This window comes from Sturnus vulgaris, chromosome W (genome assembly GCF_052056855.1).
Source record: "Sturnus vulgaris isolate bStuVul1 chromosome W, bStuVul1.hap1, whole genome shotgun sequence".
In the NCBI taxonomy this organism is placed as follows: domain Eukaryota; kingdom Metazoa; phylum Chordata; class Aves; order Passeriformes; family Sturnidae; genus Sturnus; species Sturnus vulgaris.
Genome location: NC_142282.1, coordinates 437,162 through 459,141, shown reverse-complemented (window position 1 = coordinate 459,141; position 21,980 = coordinate 437,162). Strand labels below are relative to the sequence as shown.

At 45.4% G+C, this 21,980-nt stretch overlaps 3 protein-coding genes across 7 annotated transcripts in view; all 3 read right to left on the bottom strand.

Moving 5' to 3' along the window:
- Positions 1–1,509: 1,509 nt before the first annotated feature.
- On the bottom strand, positions 1,510–5,542 carry LOC106863891 (gastrin-releasing peptide). The gene is made up of 3 exons (XM_088155565.1): positions 5,404–5,542; positions 4,773–5,023; positions 1,510–1,951 (listed from the first exon to the last, which is right to left on the bottom strand). The coding sequence occupies exons 1-3, from the start codon at positions 5,540–5,542 to the stop codon at positions 1,898–1,900; spliced, it is 444 nt and encodes a 147-aa protein (XP_088011691.1). The 3' UTR covers positions 1,510–1,897.
- Positions 5,543–8,454: 2,912 nt separating this feature from the next.
- LOC106863889 (signal peptidase complex catalytic subunit SEC11C) lies at positions 8,455–13,583 on the bottom strand. 2 transcript variants are annotated; one of them, XM_014893471.2, is made up of 6 exons: positions 13,385–13,583; positions 12,604–12,713; positions 12,016–12,165; positions 10,754–10,873; positions 10,168–10,225; positions 8,455–9,763 (listed from the first exon to the last, which is right to left on the bottom strand). In XM_014893471.2, the coding sequence occupies exons 1-6, from the start codon at positions 13,424–13,426 to the stop codon at positions 9,710–9,712; spliced, it is 534 nt and encodes a 177-aa protein (XP_014748957.1). In that variant the 5' UTR covers positions 13,427–13,583; the 3' UTR covers positions 8,455–9,709. The 2 variants fall into 2 exon arrangements, with proteins under 2 accessions (XP_014748957.1, XP_088011760.1); XM_088155634.1 differs by having other exon boundaries at positions 13,389–13,492.
- A 6,117-nt stretch (positions 13,584–19,700) lies between these two features.
- Positions 19,701–21,980, bottom strand: part of LOC106863886 (zinc finger protein 532) — a 32,886-nt gene continuing 30,606 nt past the window's right edge. For all 4 annotated transcript variants that reach the window (XM_014893460.2, XM_088155426.1, XM_014893462.2 and 1 more), the window contains exon 10: positions 19,701–21,976. In XM_014893460.2, coding sequence (XP_014748946.1) covers positions 21,482–21,976 — 495 coding nt within the window. In that variant the 3' untranslated portion in view covers positions 19,701–21,481. The remainder of the gene's footprint in view (positions 21,977–21,980) is intronic.

Sequence of the window (21,980 nt, the reverse complement as noted above, 5' to 3'; positions counted from 1 at the left end):
AGGCTAACATAGGAGAAAATAGCGGAAGAAAAGAAAAGAAAAGAAAAGAAAAGAAAAGAAAAGAAAAGAAAAGAAAAGAAAAGAAAAGAAAAGAAAAGAAAAGAAAAGAAAAGAAAAGAAAAGAAAAGAAAAGAAAAGAAAAGAAAAGAAAAGAAAAGAAAAGAAAGCTCATTGCTCGTTAGGCCAGGACGCTGATATTACCAGTTTCTCTGGTAGAATTAACACCGTGTGTCCTCACTGAGCACCTCTGTGTTCTGCCAAGGCATTATGTCAAAACTAGCTGAATTTGGCAGTCGTCTCTGTGTCTTATGACACTTCTGACTCACTCAGGTTGGGATTAGAGAGCCGGGCAGAGTGGTGCGACTGAGATACAGCAAACAGCCGCAGCCACGGAGCTCACCTGGTACTGGAGCTCACCGGAGCGGTCCCCTCACGGCCGGGGCTCAGCCGGTCCCAGAGCTCACCGGAGCGCTCCCCTCACGGCCGGTCCCAGAGCTCACGGGAGCGCTCCCCTCACGGCCGGTCCCTGAGCTCACGGAGCGCTCCCCTCACGGCCGGTCCCGGAGCTCATCGGAGCGCTCCCCTCACGGCCTGGGCCAGAGCTCATCGGAGCGCTCCCCTCACGGCCGGGGCTCAGCCGGTCCCAGAGCTCATCGGAGCGCTCCCCTCACGGCCGGGGCCCGAGCTCACGGGAGCGCTCCCCTCACGGCCGGGGCCCGAGCTCACGAGAGCGCTCCCCTCACGGCCGGTCCCGGAGCTCATCGGAGCGCTCCCCTCACGGCCGGGGCTCAGCCGGTCCCAGAGCTCATCGGAGCGCTCCCCTCACGGCCGGGGCCCGAGCTCACGGGAGCGCTCCCCTCACGGCCGGGGCCCGAGCTCACGGGAGCGCTCCCCTCACGGCCGGTCCCGGAGCTCATGGGAGCGCTCCCCTCACGGCCGGTCCCGGAGCTCATCGGAGCGCTCCCCTCACGGCCGGTCCCGGAGCTCATCGGAGCGCTCCCCTCACGGCCGGTCCCGGAGCTCACGGGAGCGCTTCCCTCACGGCCGGGGCCCGAGCTCACGGGAGCGCTCCCCTCACGGCCGGGGCCCGAGCTCACGGGAGCGCTCCCCTCACGGCCGGTCCCGGAGCTCATCGGAGCGCTCCCCTCACGGCCGGTCCCGGAGCTCATGGGAGCGCTCCCCTCACGGCCGGTCCCGGAGCTCACGGAGCGCTCCCCTCACGGCCGGGCCGAGGGCGCCGCCTGCCGGAGGCGGCGGGAGCGGGCGGCCGGGGCTCGTCCTGGGCCCGTTCCGCTCGGCGCACGGCGGAGCCGCCGGCAGCAGGCCGGGGCTGCGGGGGCAGCGCTGAGCGGCAGCGGCACCTCCCGGGCACACACGGGGCACGGAGGCTCGCAGCAGAGCGGCTCAAAGTGCACCACAAGCCCTGTCCTGGAAAGGCAGCGGCCCTTGCTACTGGCTTTTACACAGAGAATTTCACTGCTTAGCTCAAATAAAAGCATAAACTCCGCCTTTTTCTTGGTACTTTTTATTGCGAATGTTTCAATGTCATGTACTTCAGAACTAAGAGATTAAGTGATTCGATAAGTAAGTCATATAATTAATTGGAAGACCCTTCCGTTACTCTCTATATATATCTATATATATAGATATATAGATATATATACATCTCAATATCTCAAAGCCATTCAAATGAGAAAAAGAAACCTTGAAAATGAAGTAGAGGATTTAGTTCTTGCTGAACCATACAAGAATATGTGTATTTAAATATGTACTTCACACAAAAGAATTCTTGTGTACAGAAAAGTGACCTTGTTGATTATCTGATACAATCAAGTGCTTGTGAAATATAGTCTCTTACAGAAAGTATTTAATTTCTTCATGATTTAGTGATCTTCTTTCAGCTTGGAGTGCTCTCTTTCATATTCACAACTTGAAGCAGATAGTCCATCATCTAATAAAAGAGAAATATATTATTTATAGACCAGTCCTGAAAAAAGTAATTCACTAAGTTAATAAACCTACTGTAAGTTAATAAGCCTAACAGATATGTGCTCTGTGCATTCACATAACAAACATATTCCTAATAATCTTTTTGAAACAGACCCCATTTGTCTTGGTTAGTGTAATAACCAACTGCCAAAGTAGGAGGAAAGTCATTCTCTCAAATAATTCTATGTGCCATCTCATTTATATCCTGTCTCATTAGTATGAAAAAGCCAAGTAATAGAAACAATTTAAAGTTTATTTTCCAACTTACTTTTGCACTTAATCCAACTTGCAGGAGAGATTTGCACCCTCTTTAACTACATTAACTGTAATTTATTCAGAGAATAAAGAGCAGGCAAGGTATAACTGAAAACAAAATAACACAGGTGCACTATCCTAAGCCAAACTCCAAGAAGCATTAGGCTCACCTCTTCCATTTTTTTACTGTTTGTGTGTTACAGCCATTTTCCTCCTCTGGGTGAGTCCTTTAAAAAGAATTCCTTTCTTCTTAAGAAATGTACAGCCCAGTGTGAGCATCAGTGGTGATGCACTGGATGATTTGGGCTACTAAGAAAGATCCTGAACTGAGTTACCTGTACTTACCTGCATTTACTTCTAGCTTTGGGGCTTCCTGATCTTAAACTGAAAATTCCAGCTTTGAATTAAATCGGCTAAATTTGAAAGCATCCATGAAACAAAGTTCTTGGAGCCTGTCTGTTCCCAGCACAGCCAGTCTTTGCTGTGTGCAGACACAGACTCCTCGTGGCCGGCATCTCTGTCAGTGCACGGGAACTGCAGCCCTGGGTGGCCCTGTGCTCCTGGGACAGCCATTCCAGAAGATGGCAGCAGGGTTCATCATTTCCCTTCCCTCGGTCACATTTAGTATCAGTCTCCAACAGGCCACTGCACAGGGAACAGTAACCCGCTGCAGTTTTGGTGGCTGGTTCCTCCTAGAACAAGTTTCTGTTCCAAACTCACACGAAATATGCCTGGAAAAGTGTTTCATGCCAAAGACAAATTTTCTGGATGCTTCCTGCACCTGGTAATCCTCTTCTGTGGATGGACACCTTCCACAGCTGTGGTACAGCAGCACCTTACCCCAAGGTGTTGTCTCACCAAAGTATGTGCACCTGAAATCCCTCACATCCTGATGAATCTACACATTCTATCCCCAAAGGCCACTTATGCATTTGTACCACTATGCACACGAATCCCACATTCCATATATCAGAGTTCTACCTTTATAAATAAGGCCTCTTTTAATCAAAATAACTTTTTAAAGAAAAATAATTCTCATTATTTAAATGTTTAGGAAACTATCACAGCCCTCAAAAGAGTAAAGCACATTCCTTTTGATCTTCATGTTTTCTTCATCTAGAAGGAAGATCCCAGAAATACGTTAAATTTCGGGTGCTTTCTTGAAGCCAAGGGGAAAACAGGTCATCATATCCTATCTAGGGTGTGTATCATCAGGTATTTGTGTCCAACAGCAGGAAAGCACAGCTACAGCTACTTCCATTAGATTTTACTTCAGGGTGGAGACAAAGAAACTCTTGAATGATGGAAATCAAAGGTTCTATGGCCAAATGAGGTTCTATAAGTTGTCCTCTTAGTCACAGGAAGAACATGAGCTTTTTTACTAATCTTTGCAGAAATCTGGATGCTTAAGGCAATAACCTCATTATAACATAAGGGTGCTCAATGTCTGACCACAGAAACGTGGATATTAATTTACAGTGAAAGTACACACATATGGATATGATTCCACTTACCAGAGGCAACTTCCAGCCTTCCTAAATAGGATTTATTGACAGCTACTTTTAGAAGTCAGAACATTTCCCTCTTTGCATTAAATAATGGAATTTGTTCATCACTTAGTCCAGGAATACTAATGACATCATATTGCAGTAGAATACGGGAAGGAAAAATCTTCCCAGTTATGTCTTTAAGGGGGCGTATTAATCTTTTTATTCTATTTCATTGTCACCCAAAAGAATTCTGCAGCTTTGTCACCATGACTGTGCCTGAGGCACTGTAAGAAAAGGAGTTTTCTTGTAGATCCTGTGATTTGCATTACACCCCGATTACTTTCTGTAAAACCTCACTGTTATCCTTCCCAGTGTATTTTATAGGATTTCCCAAAAGAATAGGGATTAATCTACTCCAAAACCTTGTTGTCTTGTGCAACAGCACTTGGAAGGACACTAACTTGAGGGATGAGGAGGGGCAGCTTATCAGTAGTCCCAGACTCCTTTAGTAAACCCAGGAATGACCACAGCAGTAGCCAGCACCATGGGCTGGAAGAAAGGCAAAGGACAAAAGGGACAAACCCGGGACCAGAGAAAATTCTACAGCCCTCGGCTTTATTCAGCCCAAGGCAGAACATCCTGAATGGTGATGGAAGGGGACAGTCAGTGTGATGTGGTTCCTTCTGCCCTCACACTCATTTTTCACACTGTCTTGGCTTTGCTGGGCAGTTTGTGCTGCCAGGTGATCACCTAAGCATGAAGAAAAGAACGGCCCAACCAAGCAGCTCGAAGGGAACCCAGGCACTAAAGTCTACTGAATGCATGCCGTGTTTATGCCTGGCAGCAAACGAAGTCATCAAAAATAATTGGTGAGTGATAATCTGTAATCAAGAGCAGAGTCTTACTGCACAGTGTCTAATGCATGAGATGCATTTTTGCTGCTTTTCTGGACAACCCACCAGTTAGAGGAATCTGATATGTTACTGTAAACGAAAAACTGAACACATGGAGTATCTTTACAGGTTTTATCTTACTTACGTGTTTCCAACTGTTATTGTCATCTGTGTCCCAGGTGTTCCTGGTATACCAGGGAAGCCCTCCTTTTAAAAAGTGACCACTTTTATTTTCATTCCTTTCTAGCAGCCTTAGCAAGTATTTTGAGATTTCTTCCCATTGCAGATACTCTTCCAGCTGCTTGATATTGTCAGGTAATGCTGAAAATGGTGTCTTGTTTTCTTCTTCAGAACCGTAAGGAAAATCTCCAGTGCTTTTTTTTCCCATTAAATGTCCTGTAACAACAATTAAAATAACACAAAATTAACCAAAACTGGTAGAGATTTGATTGTTCAAGCATCAGTGGGATAGGGAAGGGAAGGGAAGGGAAGGGGATAGATAGTGTCAAATTGTAGCACTACTGGGACTGAAGATTTTGTCAGCGTCACATACAATTAATTTCTTCTGTCTCTTGTGTTACACTGTCAGAGAAAAGCGGCTGAGAAAGGGGCAGCGATAACCAAGTACTTTGCCTGGAGATAGAGAGAGGCGCTTGGCAAGATTTGCTGGAATAAAAGTGGACGGAGAAGCTGTAGGTTTTAGACTTACCCTGCCTCGACACGGGACGCGGGAACCGCGCGTTCCATTGCCTTGGCAGGAGCTAAACCGCACTTACCCACAGCCCAGTGGCTGCCGCGAGGGTAGATCTTGGTGAGCGCGGGGGTCCCGCCGGGCTGCAGGGGCGCCGCTCCGCCCTGCGCCGTCAGCAGCGCCAGCGCCAGCAGCGCCAGCGCCGCGGGCCGCCCGCCCCGCATCGTGCCCTGCTGCGGGTGCCGCCGCTGCTGCCCCGAGCCGCGCTCCGCTCCGGCTCCGCCAAGGCTCCCGAGTGCCGCCGCCGCCGCCCCCCATTTATCCGGAGCCGGGCCCGGCGCCAGCGGAGCCCCCGCGCCTGGCGCCTCCTCACGGGCCCGCTCCCCGCCCCGCGGGGGGAGCTGAGGCGGCGCCGGCCCCGGGCGCTGCCCTGGGCGGGGGGGCCGTTCGCTCTCTCGGTTACCTTCGCAACACGGGCGCGTCCCACAGGTTCGCGTTCCCCCGCTCCGTTCGCCGGCGGTCGGTGCTGGGGGCGGCCCGGGGCACCTCGGGGCGGTGCTGCCGGCGGCGCCCGGAGCTCCTCAGAGGGCGGCCCGAGGCGCGGAGGGGCCGCTGAGGGGAGCCGGGAGCCGCAGGGGCCGAGGTCACCCCCGCACTGCGGGACCGCACCGTGCGGGCTTCGGCTCGGCTGCACTTGGGGCAAAGGGTCTCGCTGTCCCTCACTGGAACAGAAAACCTCGTGCAAAGAGCTTACTTTAATTTCCAGTATCGCCTAAATTTCCTGTCACAAGTGACAGTAAAGTGGAAGCGCATTTACGGGACTTGCTGCTTTCCTTGCACAGGGAACCTGTAAACTTCGCAGCACCCTGCGGTACCTGCAACTGGCCAACTTTGTAGAAAACGGATGAAAAGAATTCCAGACTGAAGAGGCAGTGCAGGGAAAAGATGGAGACAGTGCAGCCCTGGAAACGCTCTGAAGGGGAATACAGAAAGTGGTTTCACTGCAGTGAAGGTGGGTGAGCCGTGAGGAGATGTGAAGTCCTGATGCGCCACTTGTCACCCAGGAGAACAGCAGGGACAGGATGAAGCCACGTGTAATGGGGACAGTTTATGTGATAATTTTGCTGTCTAGAGAACTATGGCAGGACGTGGGATATACAGGGAGCAGAGCTGACTGTAAGGAACCCGCCAGCTCCTCCAGCTAGCCCCACACGACTAGAACTGAACTATCCCTACTGGAAGCTCCCACGGATGTGAATTAACATAATTTCTGGGCAAACTCTTGTACAATTCCTTTTGAAGTCAATTGTGTATCCTGCTGTACTGAGCCAAATTGTTCCCTTGTTTCGTTTTCGTTTACTGATTGTGATTCATTCTTTTCTTTTGGTTATTAATTATGCATTCCTGCTTAATTCACAATAGTATTCTCATGCTTGAAGTTTCCATGTGCACTCTGCAAGACAGCTAGAGACGTGCTCTGTGCTGAATGACAGCTGATCAAATAAAATATTGCCATCTAGAGAAACTTCTAATTGTTTGGAGCAATCAAGGCAGGAAATTGAAAAATTCAGGAAATTGTCCATTTTCAGAAAACAAAACCAAAGCCAACCAAACATGAGTTCTTACTCAGTTCCTTGTTGCCTGGTAGTCCCAAATCTCTTTTACTGAAAATACAATGCAAACAAATAAACCTTTCTCGTATGTTGTATATGTGCTATGTCTTTCTTATTTAATTACTTGTTTATAAGGATTTATTCTAATTCTTAATTTATTACCCTTCTAAGGAAAATAAATAACTTGATAATATAGGGAAATATTATTCTGGACCCCCCACAATACAAAAGGAACCAGGTACAACCAAAGGATGTTACGAACTGAGAGTGACTCAACTCACTCAAGACAATCTTTCTCTGTAAGAAGAAGCCTGGTAACATCAATCTGTGTTTGAACATCAAGAAGCAAGTCTCTGTTTTAAAATACCCTTCCCCTTTTCATATACCCATGGCAAAGCAAAACGTTGCCGTGCTTCACGGCAGGAAAACACGAATGGTTTTTAAATGCTATTACCACGATAACACTCTTTAATCTGCTTCCTTTACATTTTAGACAAGCATCATTGTTCTATCAGCAACGCACATTTGATGGCTATAAAAAGGGATAATGTAAGAATGGTGTGCCTTTCATCATCTTCTTTGTAGGGATCCCGGTGTTAGACACAGCCAGGACGCACATACAGAACAAACACTGGTGGAGGACTATCTCCAACGTAATAACAGGCATGATCGCTGAGGAATACTCTGTAAATGTTGAAGATGCTGAATACACTAATCTCCAGCATTTCCAACCTACACTCAGGGCAGGTGTTCTGCAAATAACCTCAACATCGACTCAGTGCAGCAACAGCTCCCTGAAGAACTGAAGACATTTCTCAGAAGAGAGCTCCACAACTTTACAGAGGCTGAATAATATGAAATAATAACATTTATTTAATAAAGCCCGGTGTATGATAGTTGATACTGTTTGTGCTGCATTTTGGGAAGCCCTGGGACAGTTGAAGCTTGACCACAGTGATTGCTCACTGCATATTTAACATGTGCCAGGCTGCTGTGGCAGCCACAGGTTTGGGTTTAAGATTTTTGTGGTGGAGGGGTTCAATAATTGGAGAATTCAAATGGAAGCATTTATGGACATGCCTGTGGACCAGAACAGCCTACAGAGACCATCCAGCCCAATAGCCTGAGCCCTTCCAGGCTGCCCAGACACTCAAGGGCGTTGTCCAAGTGCTGCTGGAATGCTGAGCCTGGGGAAGCTGCTCCAGGTCTGAGCACCCCCTCAGTATGGAAATGCTTCTTAACACCCACTCTGATCCCCCCAGCACAGCTCTGAGCCACTCCTGGGACTGGATCCCAGTGTCACATTGGCCAGATGCAAAATGTCCAACTGCACTCTCCAAGTCAGAGCTGACTGTGCTTGCACTGGGGTAGGTGGACAGCATAAATCTGGATTTCAGCAATACCAAGAGAAAAAAAAAAAAAAAAAAAAATCTTACTCCACACACACTGTCTCCAAAAAACACATCATTTTTTCTTAACTGGGAGGATACACTTCCAGGAAGACTGCATTAAGGATCCCAACATTATTTTGCCATGCCATTTATTATACTCAATTTTATTTCTATACAATTTGACACAAAGTAAGTAATTTTTATAATACAGTTGGATGTGAAAACTGCTTAATAGGACACAAAAGAAGTAATATTACTTGGAGAAATTCAGCAGTTGTCTGCTGAGCATGAGCTGTTACAACAGAAAAAGGTGTCATTATTGTATAATAGAGTATTTTTGCAGAAGTAAGGGATTACAGAAGAAACAGAACTCCAGAGGAAAAAAGCATCATGCTGTTCCTTATCAAAGCTATAAAAACAAAGCCAGCAAGGAAAACAAGTTCTGCTTTGTTGAAGCTGCAACACTGACATTTGAAGGTAAGAGAAAAATACCAAATTTCATAAAAGACAGTTATCAGGTAAGTTTTTAAATGAAAAATCAATTTTATGTTTAACACTATTCAGGTGTTATATGATAGGAGAGAATAATACATTCTCTAAACTGGCATAAGAGTTCTGGCCCCTTCTCGGCAATATCCCTGAAGTGTACTACTGTGCTATTCATTCAGTAATTTATGAGTGTTATTAAAGCCCCAGAAAACCCTTTTGTTAGGTTTGTTTAAGAGCAAGAACACAAAAGGCAGAATCATCAACAGCCTGAACATTAGCAATACACACAGTCCCCAAGAACCAGGCCTCTAAAAATCAGGCCATCTGGGCTTTTTTCCTTACCCCACGAAGGAGCAAATTTCAAATTCAGGGAAAAAGCTCTGAGTCCCCACTGCTCAGTACCAAGGCAGAGTGAAAGTCCCCTCCTCGTCTGTTTTTGTCAGCCACAGCCAGCCGACTTAGGCATAAGTGTGACTAAACTCCTAGAACTTGCTACCTGTTCAGAGATTCTGTCCTTACAAGCACTGATCCAAACAATTAGTATGGCGGAGAAAAGAGGGCACTGACAGATTAAAAATAACCCCCAAAACAAACAGGAGGGCAAAAGTGGGTTCAGATGCAGCAGCAGACAAGAAAACCCACTGTGGCACGGTGAGAGAGCCCTTAGCTGCTCCAGCACAACAGCCCTCCAAACCAGTGCCAGGCTAGCTGAGAGCAGTCTGTAGAAGGTGGTAAAGATGGAATTTTGTAATGAGCCAGCAGCCAACAGCTTCACTCATTAGGTGTCATTTATTTAGACAAGACAAAAGCTTGCACAGTTTTGTAACCGTATACAGAAATGAAACCATCTGAAATATATTAGTTTTTCCCCCCTGTATATTTGCCTGTGTTGTTGTGTTTAGGATTCCCGTTTGAGCAGTACATATGCTCCCATCACTGCCAGGAGAGCATACTGCAAAGAAACACAGAACACAGACTCGTTACCATTGCTCTCCACTGAGCTCTGAAAGCACAAACTGTTCTAAAGGTGCCCACTTAAAATACCACACCTTCCAAAATTACAGAGCTCTGCTCCTACAGAATTGCAGGAAGATTGTAAGGTGATCAAATTCATCATAACCAGGCAGCACAACTGGATAAACTTAACTAACAAAATTCTAATAAATTACATGTTTTCAACTAATTACAAACAACAAATTCTACTGCCCAACAGTAAGCAGGGAAACCCAGCTCATCCTACATTAGGCACCAAACCACAGACACAAATTTATTAACGTGTATGTTTGGAGGCAAGGTTCTTCCTGTCTGTACTTGTTATTTTAACAATTCAAGTATTCAAGATGTCAGTACACATACCTTAAATTTTGGGTAGTCATTCATTATTATAGTTACCATTCCTACATAGGGCAAAAACCTGTAATTGATAAATTAACAATTGTTAATTGAATTGATAAATGCAAAATTAACCCACAAATATTACATGGAAGTATTTTAATGTTATTTTAATGGACTATTTCAGTGCAATCCCATCATTTATGCCTGTGACTAATGCAGATCTGAACAGGAAGTAAAATTCATTCGTTTTCCCTAATCAAAGTTATCTGAGAAAATGTGAAGATATTTCAGCTCAGCTGGAGAAGAGGACAAAGTCAAAACCTCAAACCTTTCATAAAATTCCTGTGGAATGCCAAAACAGTTTATGAGGAATTTCCAGCCATTACAAGGAGAAGCTGGTTAATTTTGTATTTTCAGATGAACTATTTGCTAAATGTCCTTTTTATCCCCCACACTCCACATCAGTGGGATCAGTGGGAGGACTATAGGAAGCAACTTTTCCAGGTTCTCTTTTTAATTACAATTCTATTTAAGAAATTTCAAAAATACATCAGATCCGGTTTGTATCAACAGCAGAACCGATTTAAGAGCATTTTGCTTTACTTACCCTCTTGCTCTTCCAACAACATCTTTCTTCTCTAACCAGTTCTGACCTTCTTTGTACAAGCCTCTATCATCAACTTCATTATTATCCCCTTTAGTCAGAAATTTGATGTTCCCATTTCCTCTAGAAGGCAATGAGGTGATAAACTAAATGGCACTTAATTTAAAAATCTCAATTAACATCTACAAAGCAAATGAGGATGAAAAGTGCTACAAGATTAGATAACAATGTTTGCTTTCAGCCCTGCTTATTGAACAAGCACCATTAAATCATTAACATTACAGACTTTACTGACTTTATCCATCAACAGGTATTAACAAGAAACGTTTTTTACAACACTCCTAGATTGTCAATTGATGTAAGCAATTACACAGTGGACATGAAAAGGATATTATCCATCCAGGCACTAAACTTCCTCCACAAAAGTCCTGTGTGCTTATTTGCATTTTCAACAGAACACAAACTCAAATAAAGTTCTTAAGCTTACAGTGTGCAAATGAATTTTGCTCAAGTACTGATATCAAGAAATGAGGAGTTCTCATAAAGACAAATTAGGTAATAATAAAAAAAAATAAACAGGCGATTCTTGGGAATTTTAAAAAAGCATGAAAGAACAGATATTACTCAAGAAATAAACACCTTCAGTTCATGGAGCAAATATGCCAGTGCTTGCCACCTCCAGCTTAGCTTTTCACTGTGCAGAACTAGGAGCAGAACAGTGGTTTGGAAGGAAGTGTTTAGCAGAGGAGGCATCTGCAATCAAGGCCAAACCAAGCCCTCTCCCTGCTGCTTTTCAGCAAGAATTGTTGTGGGCAGTGTGGCCAAGAGACACAAGAATAAGAAGAATCTCTTCTTTTATCCTGAGTCAAATTTGGAAAACTTCAGTTAGCAAAGCTCACACACTCTGTCAGACTGCACCCTGATCCTGAATCTCTACCTTCTGTCAAAAACTTGCTATTATAACTAAAACTCTAACTGGACAACCATCAGCAGAGAGTGGATTCTGCTCCCATGCACATTCCTGCTGCCAGGATTCCTCCTGGTCATAGCAATCCTGAGCAGCTTTGCTGAGGGAAAGATCTCAGACCCTCGAGTAGTGTGGCACAGAACTGGGGAGAGAAGTGGATCATATCCTACAGCTGAGTTCTCTCTCACTGCTGATCCTCACTTGCCTTCCTCACACACTAAATCACAATTAAACTGTCACTGAAAGCCATGGGGAAGGAAAGGAGCTTTACAAACAAAAAAATGCCAAGTTGCATTACTTTTCATGTACTTTGATAACTCTGTGAACTATTGGAATGTCTCTGCCTTCAACTTTAAAAACAACTATTTCACCAGCTCTGATTGGGTCATCATGGAAATTTGTTAGGAATAGCAGGTCTCCCCTGTGAAAAGCCGGTTCCATGCTGCCACTACAAACAACAAGAAAGAGACAGTTTGTTGGCATAAATGAAAGAAACACCATGAAATCAAAGAACATTTAATTCTCACAGATAAACCCACAATTTTAACTGAGATCTGTAGCTTCACCCATTCAGTAACACTGCTCAGACCTTTAACAGAACCCAAATCCCAGAGAGCAATCTGCAGGAGTTTACCCATGAAGTGAAGGAACTTGGATGTTAAAAGGTCTCACACATTTACTGCTCCTACAAACCTCAGTGGAAACTGAGCCGTGGCTACTGACAGCGTGACCTTTGCCAGAGCCCAAACACAGCTAGGAGAAAGTGTTTGAGTCTTTCTTTAAATAGGAGAGATTTCAAATTCAAATATATCCAAGGGGAACGAGGAGGAGACAAAAGGCAAAACAATACCTGGACTTGAAGCAGAAAGGCTTTCCATCGACTCACCTGAGCACCACAACAATGGGGCTCTCACTGCCAGTGATCACGATCAGGCCTTTCCAGATCATTAGGGCAGAAGACACAATCATAGCAAAATTTAAGACTTGGTAATATAGCTGTGTGAAACAAGAAAATTGCTTTTTAAAAGTACTGTATTTTATTTAGAAGCACAACATAGAACTTCAACTCAAGTGCACCACAAATTCTAGGTTTTTATGCTAAAATCCTATTCCAACACGAGTCTGGTGGCACAGAAGTGCAGCATAAAGCTGGAATCCTCCGTGTGCCTTAGTCGTGGCTAAGCCACTCCTGTGTGTCAGTGACAGAGGCAAACACTCTGATAAAGGCTTATAAAGCTGGGGAAGCGAGCTGGCAAACCATCAAACCTGGTTTGGTCACAAGGCCCCGACTCCCTCCGGAGTTCAGAAATACCCGAAAGGGACATGTGGAACACCGGACTATCAGCAGAGGCTGACTTTCTGAGAGTGACTTTTGTTTAAAAAGAGGAGCTGTAGGACGCGAGAGACGACAAAGGATCATTTCCTGCTACTATCATGCTGAAATTTCTTATCTAGAAAATCACAGATTTGATTTTCTGCCCCCAAATTCTCCGCCAGCCCTTCTAGCAGCGGATGCGCTTTCACCAACCACGCTCCTTCATTTTTTGCTCCTTTTCTCGGCAGCACACGGGACAGTGGTGGGAAGGAGCCTGCACGCTGGTGTTTGAAAAGCCCCGCTCTTGGGCGAGGGGTGAGAGCGGCGGGGGCCCCGGGCCCAGCCCCGGTACCTGCCGCTTGTTCATGCGCCGCAGGTCCCCGAACAGATCCATGGCGGCGCCGCCGCGGATCCCGCCGCTCCTGGGCCAGCAAAACCCGCGCCCCCAGCGCAGCGACAGCGATGACAGCGGGACCCGCGCTGCTCTCCGGGATCTGTAGTCTCCTTCCTCTCCCGCCCTGCTGACGCACAGAGGGCCTCCACGGCCAGGTGAACTACAACTCCCGAATGCACCGCGGCGAAAGGTCCTGATGGAGAGGCCCCTTGCTTCTTGCCCCTGAAGGTGCCTGAGCAACTGGCTGTACCGAGGACCGTCGGCGAAGGCTCAGACCCTTCGGCTCGGCGGGAAAAGCCGCGCCCGCCCGAGAAACACGGGACGGCTGCGCCGGGGTCCCGTGAGGGGGGCAGAGTTTGGGGTCAGGCGACTGCGGCGGGCACCCTGGGGCCGCCGCTGCGTGTGCGCAGCTCATTGGCGGGCGAGGCGGCCGGCAGGGGGCGCTGTGCGGGGCGCGCGGGCTCTGCGCAGGTGGGGCGCTGTGAGGGGCGGGCGGGGCGGCCGGCAGGGGGCGCTGTGCTGAGGGCGGGGGCGGCCGGCAGGGGGCGCTGTGCTGAGGGCGGGGGCGGCGTGAGGGGCCGTGAGGGGCCGTGAGGGCGGAGTGGGGCGAAGGCGTCAAAGAGGGCGTCGCAGTGCGCTCCTCGCCGGCTGTGAGCGGAATCATTTCATGGCAGCAGCTGGCCGCGATCCCAGTGTTTGCTCAGGGACCGCGACACGGCCTCGATCAGAGAAGAGCACAGATGCCCAGAAAAGCCGCAGCCCCTCGGTGCCCTCCGCAGGTTCGGCGGCCGGCAGGGATGGGCCGGGGCTGCTCAGAGGGTGCCTGCCTGCGGGTCAGACCCCCAGCAGCACAGGTAGACTTCACACCCATTGCCACTTGGTCACTGAATGATTGCATGAGCCTGAAGCAGCAAGCAGCCACACAGATACAGGTCAGAGCCCAGAGCCTGATTTCCTGGGAATTAAACGGCCCGAACCGAGTCAGGCATTCACCAAGTTTAAAATTTCCCCCTGAAGACTGAGAATGGGAGAGCAGAGAACACATGGAAGTGCTACTAAGATAAATGGAAGGAAACTGACTGACCAGAGCGGTGTTTTTGTAATTTGCCAGAAATTTACCTGGACTTCAGTGCTGGTAAACAGTTGGGCAAGACTAGGACTGACTAAGAGAGGCAGAACTGGCATTAGATCACAGGGGAAGGTGTGATGCTCTCAGGAATGAACAGAAATGGCAAATTGGAAAGAAAGCTCCGAGGACACCAGCTAGGCACGATCTAGATAAGATGCTTCACCTCACCTGATGATTCTTCCAGTGACACCAGTATGTTACTTGCTACACAGGAGTTCCCCTAAGTTTACGTGATTTCAGGTTAGTTCTCTTCTATCCTTTAATACTCAGGGAAAAGCATCTGCTACTCTCACCTTTGAGCAGATGTAGTATTCAGAAGTAATTACTAAGATAGAAGGAAAATACACAAGAGCACACTCAAAGGTGGTGAAAAGATTCTGAATTTTCTTTGTGCAATTAAGAGTTTAATTAAAAAGGTGTGTAACAAAGTTAAGTGTTCTGTATGAGTGGGATCTGCCCACTGAAATTATGTATTGACTCTTGCCCAGCAAAAGGTTTTCTGCAATTCCTCTGAGTAGGTTTTTCATACCATACTATTTGGACAGATTTTTTCAATAGAGTTGCTTGCCTTTGTGTACAAATCTGCTTGCCCTTATTTTATAAAAAACCCTGAGAAAAGAGAGATTTTAAATGGTGATTGGGCAAAATTATCAGGCTGTACAATCAACATAAGGGAGACTAACAAAGTCTCTAAAAACTTCATAGAACACAGCAGTAATTTACACTAGGGTTCAGACCACTAACTCATAGGCAATTAAAAACAATTTGTCAAAAACATATTTGTTAAATTTGCTTTGCTATTAGAAGAAAATCTCTATCATTATATTAATGCTGAGTATCATCTGCATCAATATGAAAAAAACACAAGGAAAGAGCTTTTGCTCCAAAACACTGTGTATCACACCCAGATTCCTCCTAAAGAAGAATAGATTTAATCCTTACTTAGTGTTTAATTATGTTTGCATTTAACGGTAAATATTTGACACTTTTCTATTACCTGGTCACTTTTCTATTACCTGGAGAGAATTAAAAGTGGAAATCGAGGTGGTAAAGTCTAATTCTGTAGCAAGCAGAGTTTGTGTATGGCGAATTTGGAAAAGCAAGAAGGCAGCTTTGTGTTGAGACCTGGGAGGATTGAAGCTGTTTATTTTTTTGTTCACATGGATGGGATTTTATTTTGTCTGAGGCATGAACCTACACTTATTTCTGAGATTGCAGTTCCTTTGCCTGTTGGTTCGATTGTGCTTGGTGTTTGACAGCTCAGAACACACTCGGACTCCTCCACTGTTTGTGGTGAGGCAAGAGAAACATATTAGGAAGCAGCTTTTCTTCCTTTTCCAGAGATGCTGGGAATCACCCACACCTCTGTTGGTGGCTCTGTTATTTTACCATCTGCGTGATTGCGATTATTAAAGGTTACAAGTATTTTGAAATCTTCCCCTGCACTGGATGTTTGACTTCAATATTTGTACACTAGATCTTCTGGAGCTCTGCAGCTAGAAAATTATGCTCGTTTTTTAGTACAAAGAAAATGTAGCTCTTGACATTCTGGCATATTTGCCAGACCTTTGCACACAGCCAGGCGTTAGTGCTACCTGTATATATAATACTGAACGACACTTCTTTGTTTTCTAGGGGATTGCTCACCCCTCTTGTGCATAGTTTGAATACTTGTATTTCATTGCAGTTTTGTAACAGTAGAAAGATTATTTGCTTCCTGCACGCCCATGGATGCACACCCCGGCTTTGGAGGCTGCTGCTGGGGAGCATGGGTGGCTTTTGTCTTGTGTTACTTTTCTCCTCAGTCCGGTCGTGTGCCTTGGGAGCTGGCAGGAACCCATTCATTTACAGGCACAGTTTGCAACCCCAGTGTCACTTTCTACATGTATGAGTCAACATTTTGAATCTGCTCTGTGACCCGGTGTCTGCAGAGCTAATTGGATTTCAACTGAGTGAATTTGTTTCAGGGAATAGTTTATTTGTGAAAATAATTTCTTTCTCGGGAAGAAGGGTAAGGGGAAGGAGGGATCCAGCTATCTGAACATTCAATTGAATTTAGCGAATAATGTTCTCTTTTCCTTTCCTTTCTCCCATGGAAGAGAGGAAAAAAAAAATCAGAAACAATCACTAAATCAGGAAATATTGTTGTGCTTGACCTGTAATATTGGTCTGGCCTGCAGAGGTATGGCATTGTCAGCCAAGTACTGGAACGACCCTGTGGAGAGCAATGCTGATAATGCACTGCATCCATATCCCCACCATCACATTAGAGCTATTGAATTCAAAATAGCACAATTTGAGAACAGAAAATAAATGAACTGCATAAAGTCTTCCACCAAATCATATAAGGGGACGTATCTGAGAAGGATGCCATGCTCAGCTTATTTGGCTAATAGTCACATTACTGTTTCAAATACATTTCTTCCTTCAAAATAGAATCCCAGGGCTCAGAGAAGAGAGCTGTAGTGCCTTCAGTTAATTTTCCAGGTGAATCTGGGTCATTCCCAGTGCAGTGCCTCACTGCAATGCCCTCAAATGGTCCCCAGCGAGGAAAGCTCTTTTTGACCCAACTATGAAAGAAACAACATCAAAACCAGGTTTTATATGGTCACTATTGAGGAGCAAATAATTTTTTTTTTTTCAAAGTGAGGAAGTGCCCAGGGATGAGATGAGAAGTGGCTCCTTCTTTTGTGCTCCTGCATCCACATCACTTCTGGCTGCAGAATCTACTTTGTACACAGAGCCCAGGGATGTAGGTCAGGAACGCTTGTGCCTTCCGTGGTTGACCAGTTCTGTAGTTATTTCTCTGGTCAATCCATTCCCTGCTGTTCCTAGTTACCCTTCATGGAGCCTAGGCAGATAACCTTTGAGTAATAATCTGAAATTCAAATACGAAGAATTGACTGCTGAACTGGCCTAATATTTGAGAAAGGTTTTAAGCTAAAATAGGTTTTTCTGTGTGCTGTTATTGGCCTGGCGGTGGTGTGTGTATGCTAAGTGTACTGAGAAAGGTAATATTAACAGACTGAAAAGGTCGGAGTTTTATAAAAATCCTTTTAAAGTAAATAGGCTTGCCAAACTGAATTCCCCACAGGTAGACAGAGGTTAAGAACTGAGAACATTTGGGCCTTTGGCAGGTCAAGTTGTGCATCTGCAAATGTCCTCCAGGAGTACAAACACCAGACAAGTGTAGAGAAGTACCGGGATTGTGGCCAGCCAGGTTTAACTCTCGCTGTACCTACAGGCAAGCAGGCCAAGGCTCAACAGCTCCTGAGGGAGGTATCTGGGGCCACCATGAAGAGTGGGCACAGCACACCTGTGCCATGCCCAGAAACAAGGGATGCAGATGCACGTGGTAGTTCATTAAAGGCATCATGCACCGGACAACACAAATGCATTGACTTAATTAGGCTTATTTCTGGCTGGGCTTAGAGGGACAGCATAGCCCCAGTGTGTATGGCACGACGTGAAGGATTGGGGCATGTTAGAGTGAGGCAGTAGGTGGCAGGCTGGGAACACACCCTGTGTGAGGGAGCACACAGGACACAATCACAGAATCTGCTGAGCTGGAAGGGACTCACAAGGATCCTCACAGCTCCATCTCCAAGAGCAAGGGGCTCTGCACAGGACCATCCCCAAGAGTCAAATCATGTGTTCCAGAGTATACCAACACTTTGTGAATTCTATCAGGCTTGGTGCTGTGACTGCTTCTCAAGGGATCCTTCTACCCTCTGGGTCAAGAACGTTTCTCCAATATCCAGCCTAAATCTCCCCTGGTGCAACTTCAGGCTGTTGCCTCGGGTCTTGTCCTGGGAAGGATTTGGAATTGTGCTTGCCTTTCCCCTTAGCCCACTGCTCTTGTGGCAGAGCATTTTGCTTCCTGTGAGGTTGATTGCACAGAGTGAGGTGGCTCTGGCTGACACAGTGTCCCACTTCCCCTTATTTTTCCTTCTGTCCGGTCTCTCAGCCTTTCTCAAGGGCATCTTTATTTTGGCAAATTGCACATTTTGGAAAGCGCCTTGGTATGGCCCTGGGCACAGTGAGGAGGGCCAGGTCCGTGCTGCCTCACTGTTGTGAACTCTCCTGCTGTCATTTTCTGTTACTTCCCCACTGGTGAGTGCATGTCCCCATGGTTTGTGGGTTCCCCCCTCCGCCCCACTTACTAAGCCTCAGTGACTTATTTTGGTGCTATTTCACAAAGACTCCACGTCCACACAGCCCGAGCCAGGCACTGTCCACATGCCCCGAGGTGAGGTATTAATCAATATTAGCAGGTGAAAAAACAGTTTTATTGAGGCATTGTTTGGAAGTGGGACCTGAGCCTTGGTGCAGTCCTGGTTAAGCAGTTTGTGTGCAGCTGGATATTTGGGCAGAGGTCTCTCAGGACACTCTCTGCCTCCCTGAAGAGTAGAAGGAATGGAATGGGAAGGCAACACAACAGGAGGAGATATATAGCCTTAGTTTCTGTTGCAATTTGAGGTTGCACTGTTAAGCACCTTTGTTTGCAACCACAAGAGTGGCTGCAAAATGGTGGAGTCTACATGATCTCTCTTCTAACCCTCAGAGAGCTTTTATGAGGTTTAATCCATTACTCAATCCTCAAAGGAAAGGGGTAAAAAAGAGGAGTAATTATGTCATCACTGACTGGTAGTGTACAGTGTTAATTAAAAGCAAACAACTCAAATGTCAGATCTTGGATAAAAGTAAGTTTAAACATTTTTTCTATAGTTTACAAGAGGAAATAACTCCTTTGGGCATGCCTACTGATATTTGTGCCTTTTCACCTTATCTCACGTTGCTTTAAAACCTTCTGTTCACCTCCTGCTTTTCAAGATGTGGTCCTTCTGTTAAGGAGGCATGTCAATTCTGACATAGAAATGTAGCTGGAGCTTATGGGGCAGTTCAAAACCCTCTATCCCTTAAACCTTTCAAGAGATTACTGGCAGGAGAGTTCAACTGATCTGCCAGTTAGAACTAAGAGAGCCCACTGCCAAGCAGCTGGGCTGCCCTCCCTGGCTGTGCAGGAGCTCCTCTGGGGATATGAGTGGCAGCGTGACACCCTGGCACCATGATGCCATTTGCAATCCTCAGGTTACTTGCAGGTGTAAGACAGTGAAAAGGGAAAATAAAGAAAAGTATTAGTAATGGCTGTGAAAACGGAACTTTTATTATCTGTTCACTGTATACAAAACACCATTCTGCATAGTGATAACTCATTTGTTGTACAGTTGACAGTGCACATCAACAAACAAGTGTTCAGAGGTATCCACTAAATGGGAAGGGCAGTGGTGGCACACACGGAGGTGCTGTGCCCGCTGCACACTGGAGGATGAAGTACCTCACAAGCACTTGATATGCCAGTAATATAAATGGGCTAACAAGCATCTACCCAGGGGCCAGATTAGGAATGAGGATGAAAAGAGCAGAACTAATGTATCTGATACACAATTGCCAGAACGATTAAGTTTTACAGAGGTGGCTGAGAGGATCCATATTTTTTTAAACACTTCAAATTTTAAAACTATTAAAATTTAATGATAAATAACAGAATCTCACAAATCTTTTGGGGCAAAATGCTCCACATTTATTTACATATGAAATGTGTTTAATACAGTCGTAATGGACATAGTGTATAGTAACACCTGACAGCAGCAAGACTTATAAGGAACCCAACAATTACTACTGTTTATCATGCAGCTATCTATATATACACAATTTGTTTTAAAAAAAAGTACAAAAATTTTTGTAGGGTTACATACAAGGTATAAAATGCAAAAACAAACTAAAAATATACTCTCACAGAGAACTCTATTTGAAAGGGACAGTATGGTACCTTTTTGTACTTGTGCAAGCAAAACTAGTGGTGCTGGACAGGAGTTTGCAATGTCTGGCCGAGCTCTGCACGGCCTAGGCTAAAGCTGCAAGCCCCAGTCCCAGTCCTGGCTGGGGCTGGCTCCTTCCCAGTTGTGGCTGTGTGTGACACTGAGCACCAGAACGTTTGGCATGATCATGTGGAGCTGGCAAATCCCAACCCCTGTAGCAAGGGTCAACTATTTCCTTTCAATAACCAGGAAGGAAAATACATAATGCTGTGTACTCACTTCTATATGTTTAATAAATTACATGACAAAAATCATCATCATTATAAACCTATTCCTCTAATTACATCTTATTTCTTAAATCTAGAGCAGCCCAGCCCTTTTGTAACAATTTGAGCTTTGATCACAAGCACCTGATGACCTAAAAAATCACTTCATGATACTCAGAGTTGTGCATTTATACTCGTCAAGTACTTTCCCACTCCAGGGGGTCTGCACCAGTTTTGCTATTGCCACCAAAAAAACAGCACTTAATTTTACACATGCAGTGGTACTTTAATTTTTATTTTATAATATATTTTGTAAGAAAAAGTTTAAAAGCTTCCTTAGACATATGGAAGCCCAAGTTCTTTAGAATTTATAATCCCCCCTTAGCTTGCCTCCTCCCTCCTCTCCCCTCCTAGCACCTCCTCCTGATGCTCTTCCATTAGCTAAAGTTTCTTTGAGAAGCATTCAAAAACCAAACTGTTTAAGAGAACCTAAGAAACTGCCCCAGCATTCAGAACTCTGTTTTAAAGAAACTTACTACAAAGGAACAGAACCAAAACAGAAAAAAACCCCCAATTTTTCCACTAGATACTGATACAAACACATAACAAAAGAGTATAAAAATTATTAGTTTAAATATATACAAACTCTTTTCAACTCAAATACTGCTTCAATGGTTCTGAGGGTATAGACAATGAGGTGAAGGGGATACTTTTATGCAGAATATATTGCAACAGCCTGAACAGTACTGTTAACACTATTATACCTTGAACTTTCTGTAGCAAAAATGTCATTAGTATTCCAATGTGGAGTGAGATTTCTGCATCCCAAACAATCTGATCACTTGTCAGCTGAACTCATTCTTTTGGACTTGATGAAAGCCATGCCATGTGTTCTCATGTGAGTGTTTAAGGCCGCTTCAGTTTCGAAAGTCTTTGCGCACACTTTGCATCTTCTGTCCGATGCCACACTGTCGGACAAGTCATCCTCATGATTGGGTTTGTTTTCTTGCTGATTATCCTCCCCAGACCCATTCTGTTTTGATACTGGCTGAGGCTCCTTCAGCTTATGTACAATGAAGAGGTGTCTGGAAAGGGACACATGAGATGTGTAGCAGAGTCCACATTCCCTGCACTGGTATGAAGAGCCATCAGATTTATGCTGGGGAATATGTTCATGAAACTGGAGAAGATTTTCTGTTGTAAAGCCACAAACTGCACACTTGTGAACTTTAAAAACGTTTATCTTCAGCTTCTTTAATGGCTGAGTGATTGCACCTCGTGGAGGTCTAATCTCCATTACAGGTTCTTCCAATTTACGCTTTGGACTAGGAACCTAA

What these genes read in the sequence shown, in the direction of transcription:
- LOC106863891 (XM_088155565.1), bottom strand. Translation starts at nt 5,542, where the DNA reads ATGCGGGGCGGGCGGCCCGCGGCGCTGGCGCTGCTGGCGCTGGCGCTG. An exon ending in CGGCAGCCACTGGGCTGTGG is followed by an intron (nt 5,024 to 5,403) that starts GTAAGTGCGGTT and finishes TTGTTGTTACAG; the next exon opens with GACATTTAATGGGAAAAAAA. An exon ending in ACAATAACAGTTGGAAACAC is followed by an intron (nt 1,952 to 4,772) that starts GTAAGTAAGATA and finishes CTCTTTTATTAG; the next exon opens with ATGATGGACTATCTGCTTCA.
- LOC106863889 (XM_014893471.2), bottom strand. Translation starts at nt 13,426, where the DNA reads ATGGATCTGTTCGGGGACCTGCGGCGCATGAACAAGCGGCAG. An exon ending in GTTATCAAAGTACATGAAAA is followed by an intron (nt 10,874 to 12,015) that starts GTAATGCAACTT and finishes ATTGCCTTCTAG; the next exon opens with AGGAAATGGGAACATCAAAT. An exon ending in ATGACTACCCAAAATTTAAG is followed by an intron (nt 9,764 to 10,167) that starts GTATGTGTACTG and finishes GTTTCTTTGCAG; the next exon opens with TATGCTCTCCTGGCAGTGAT.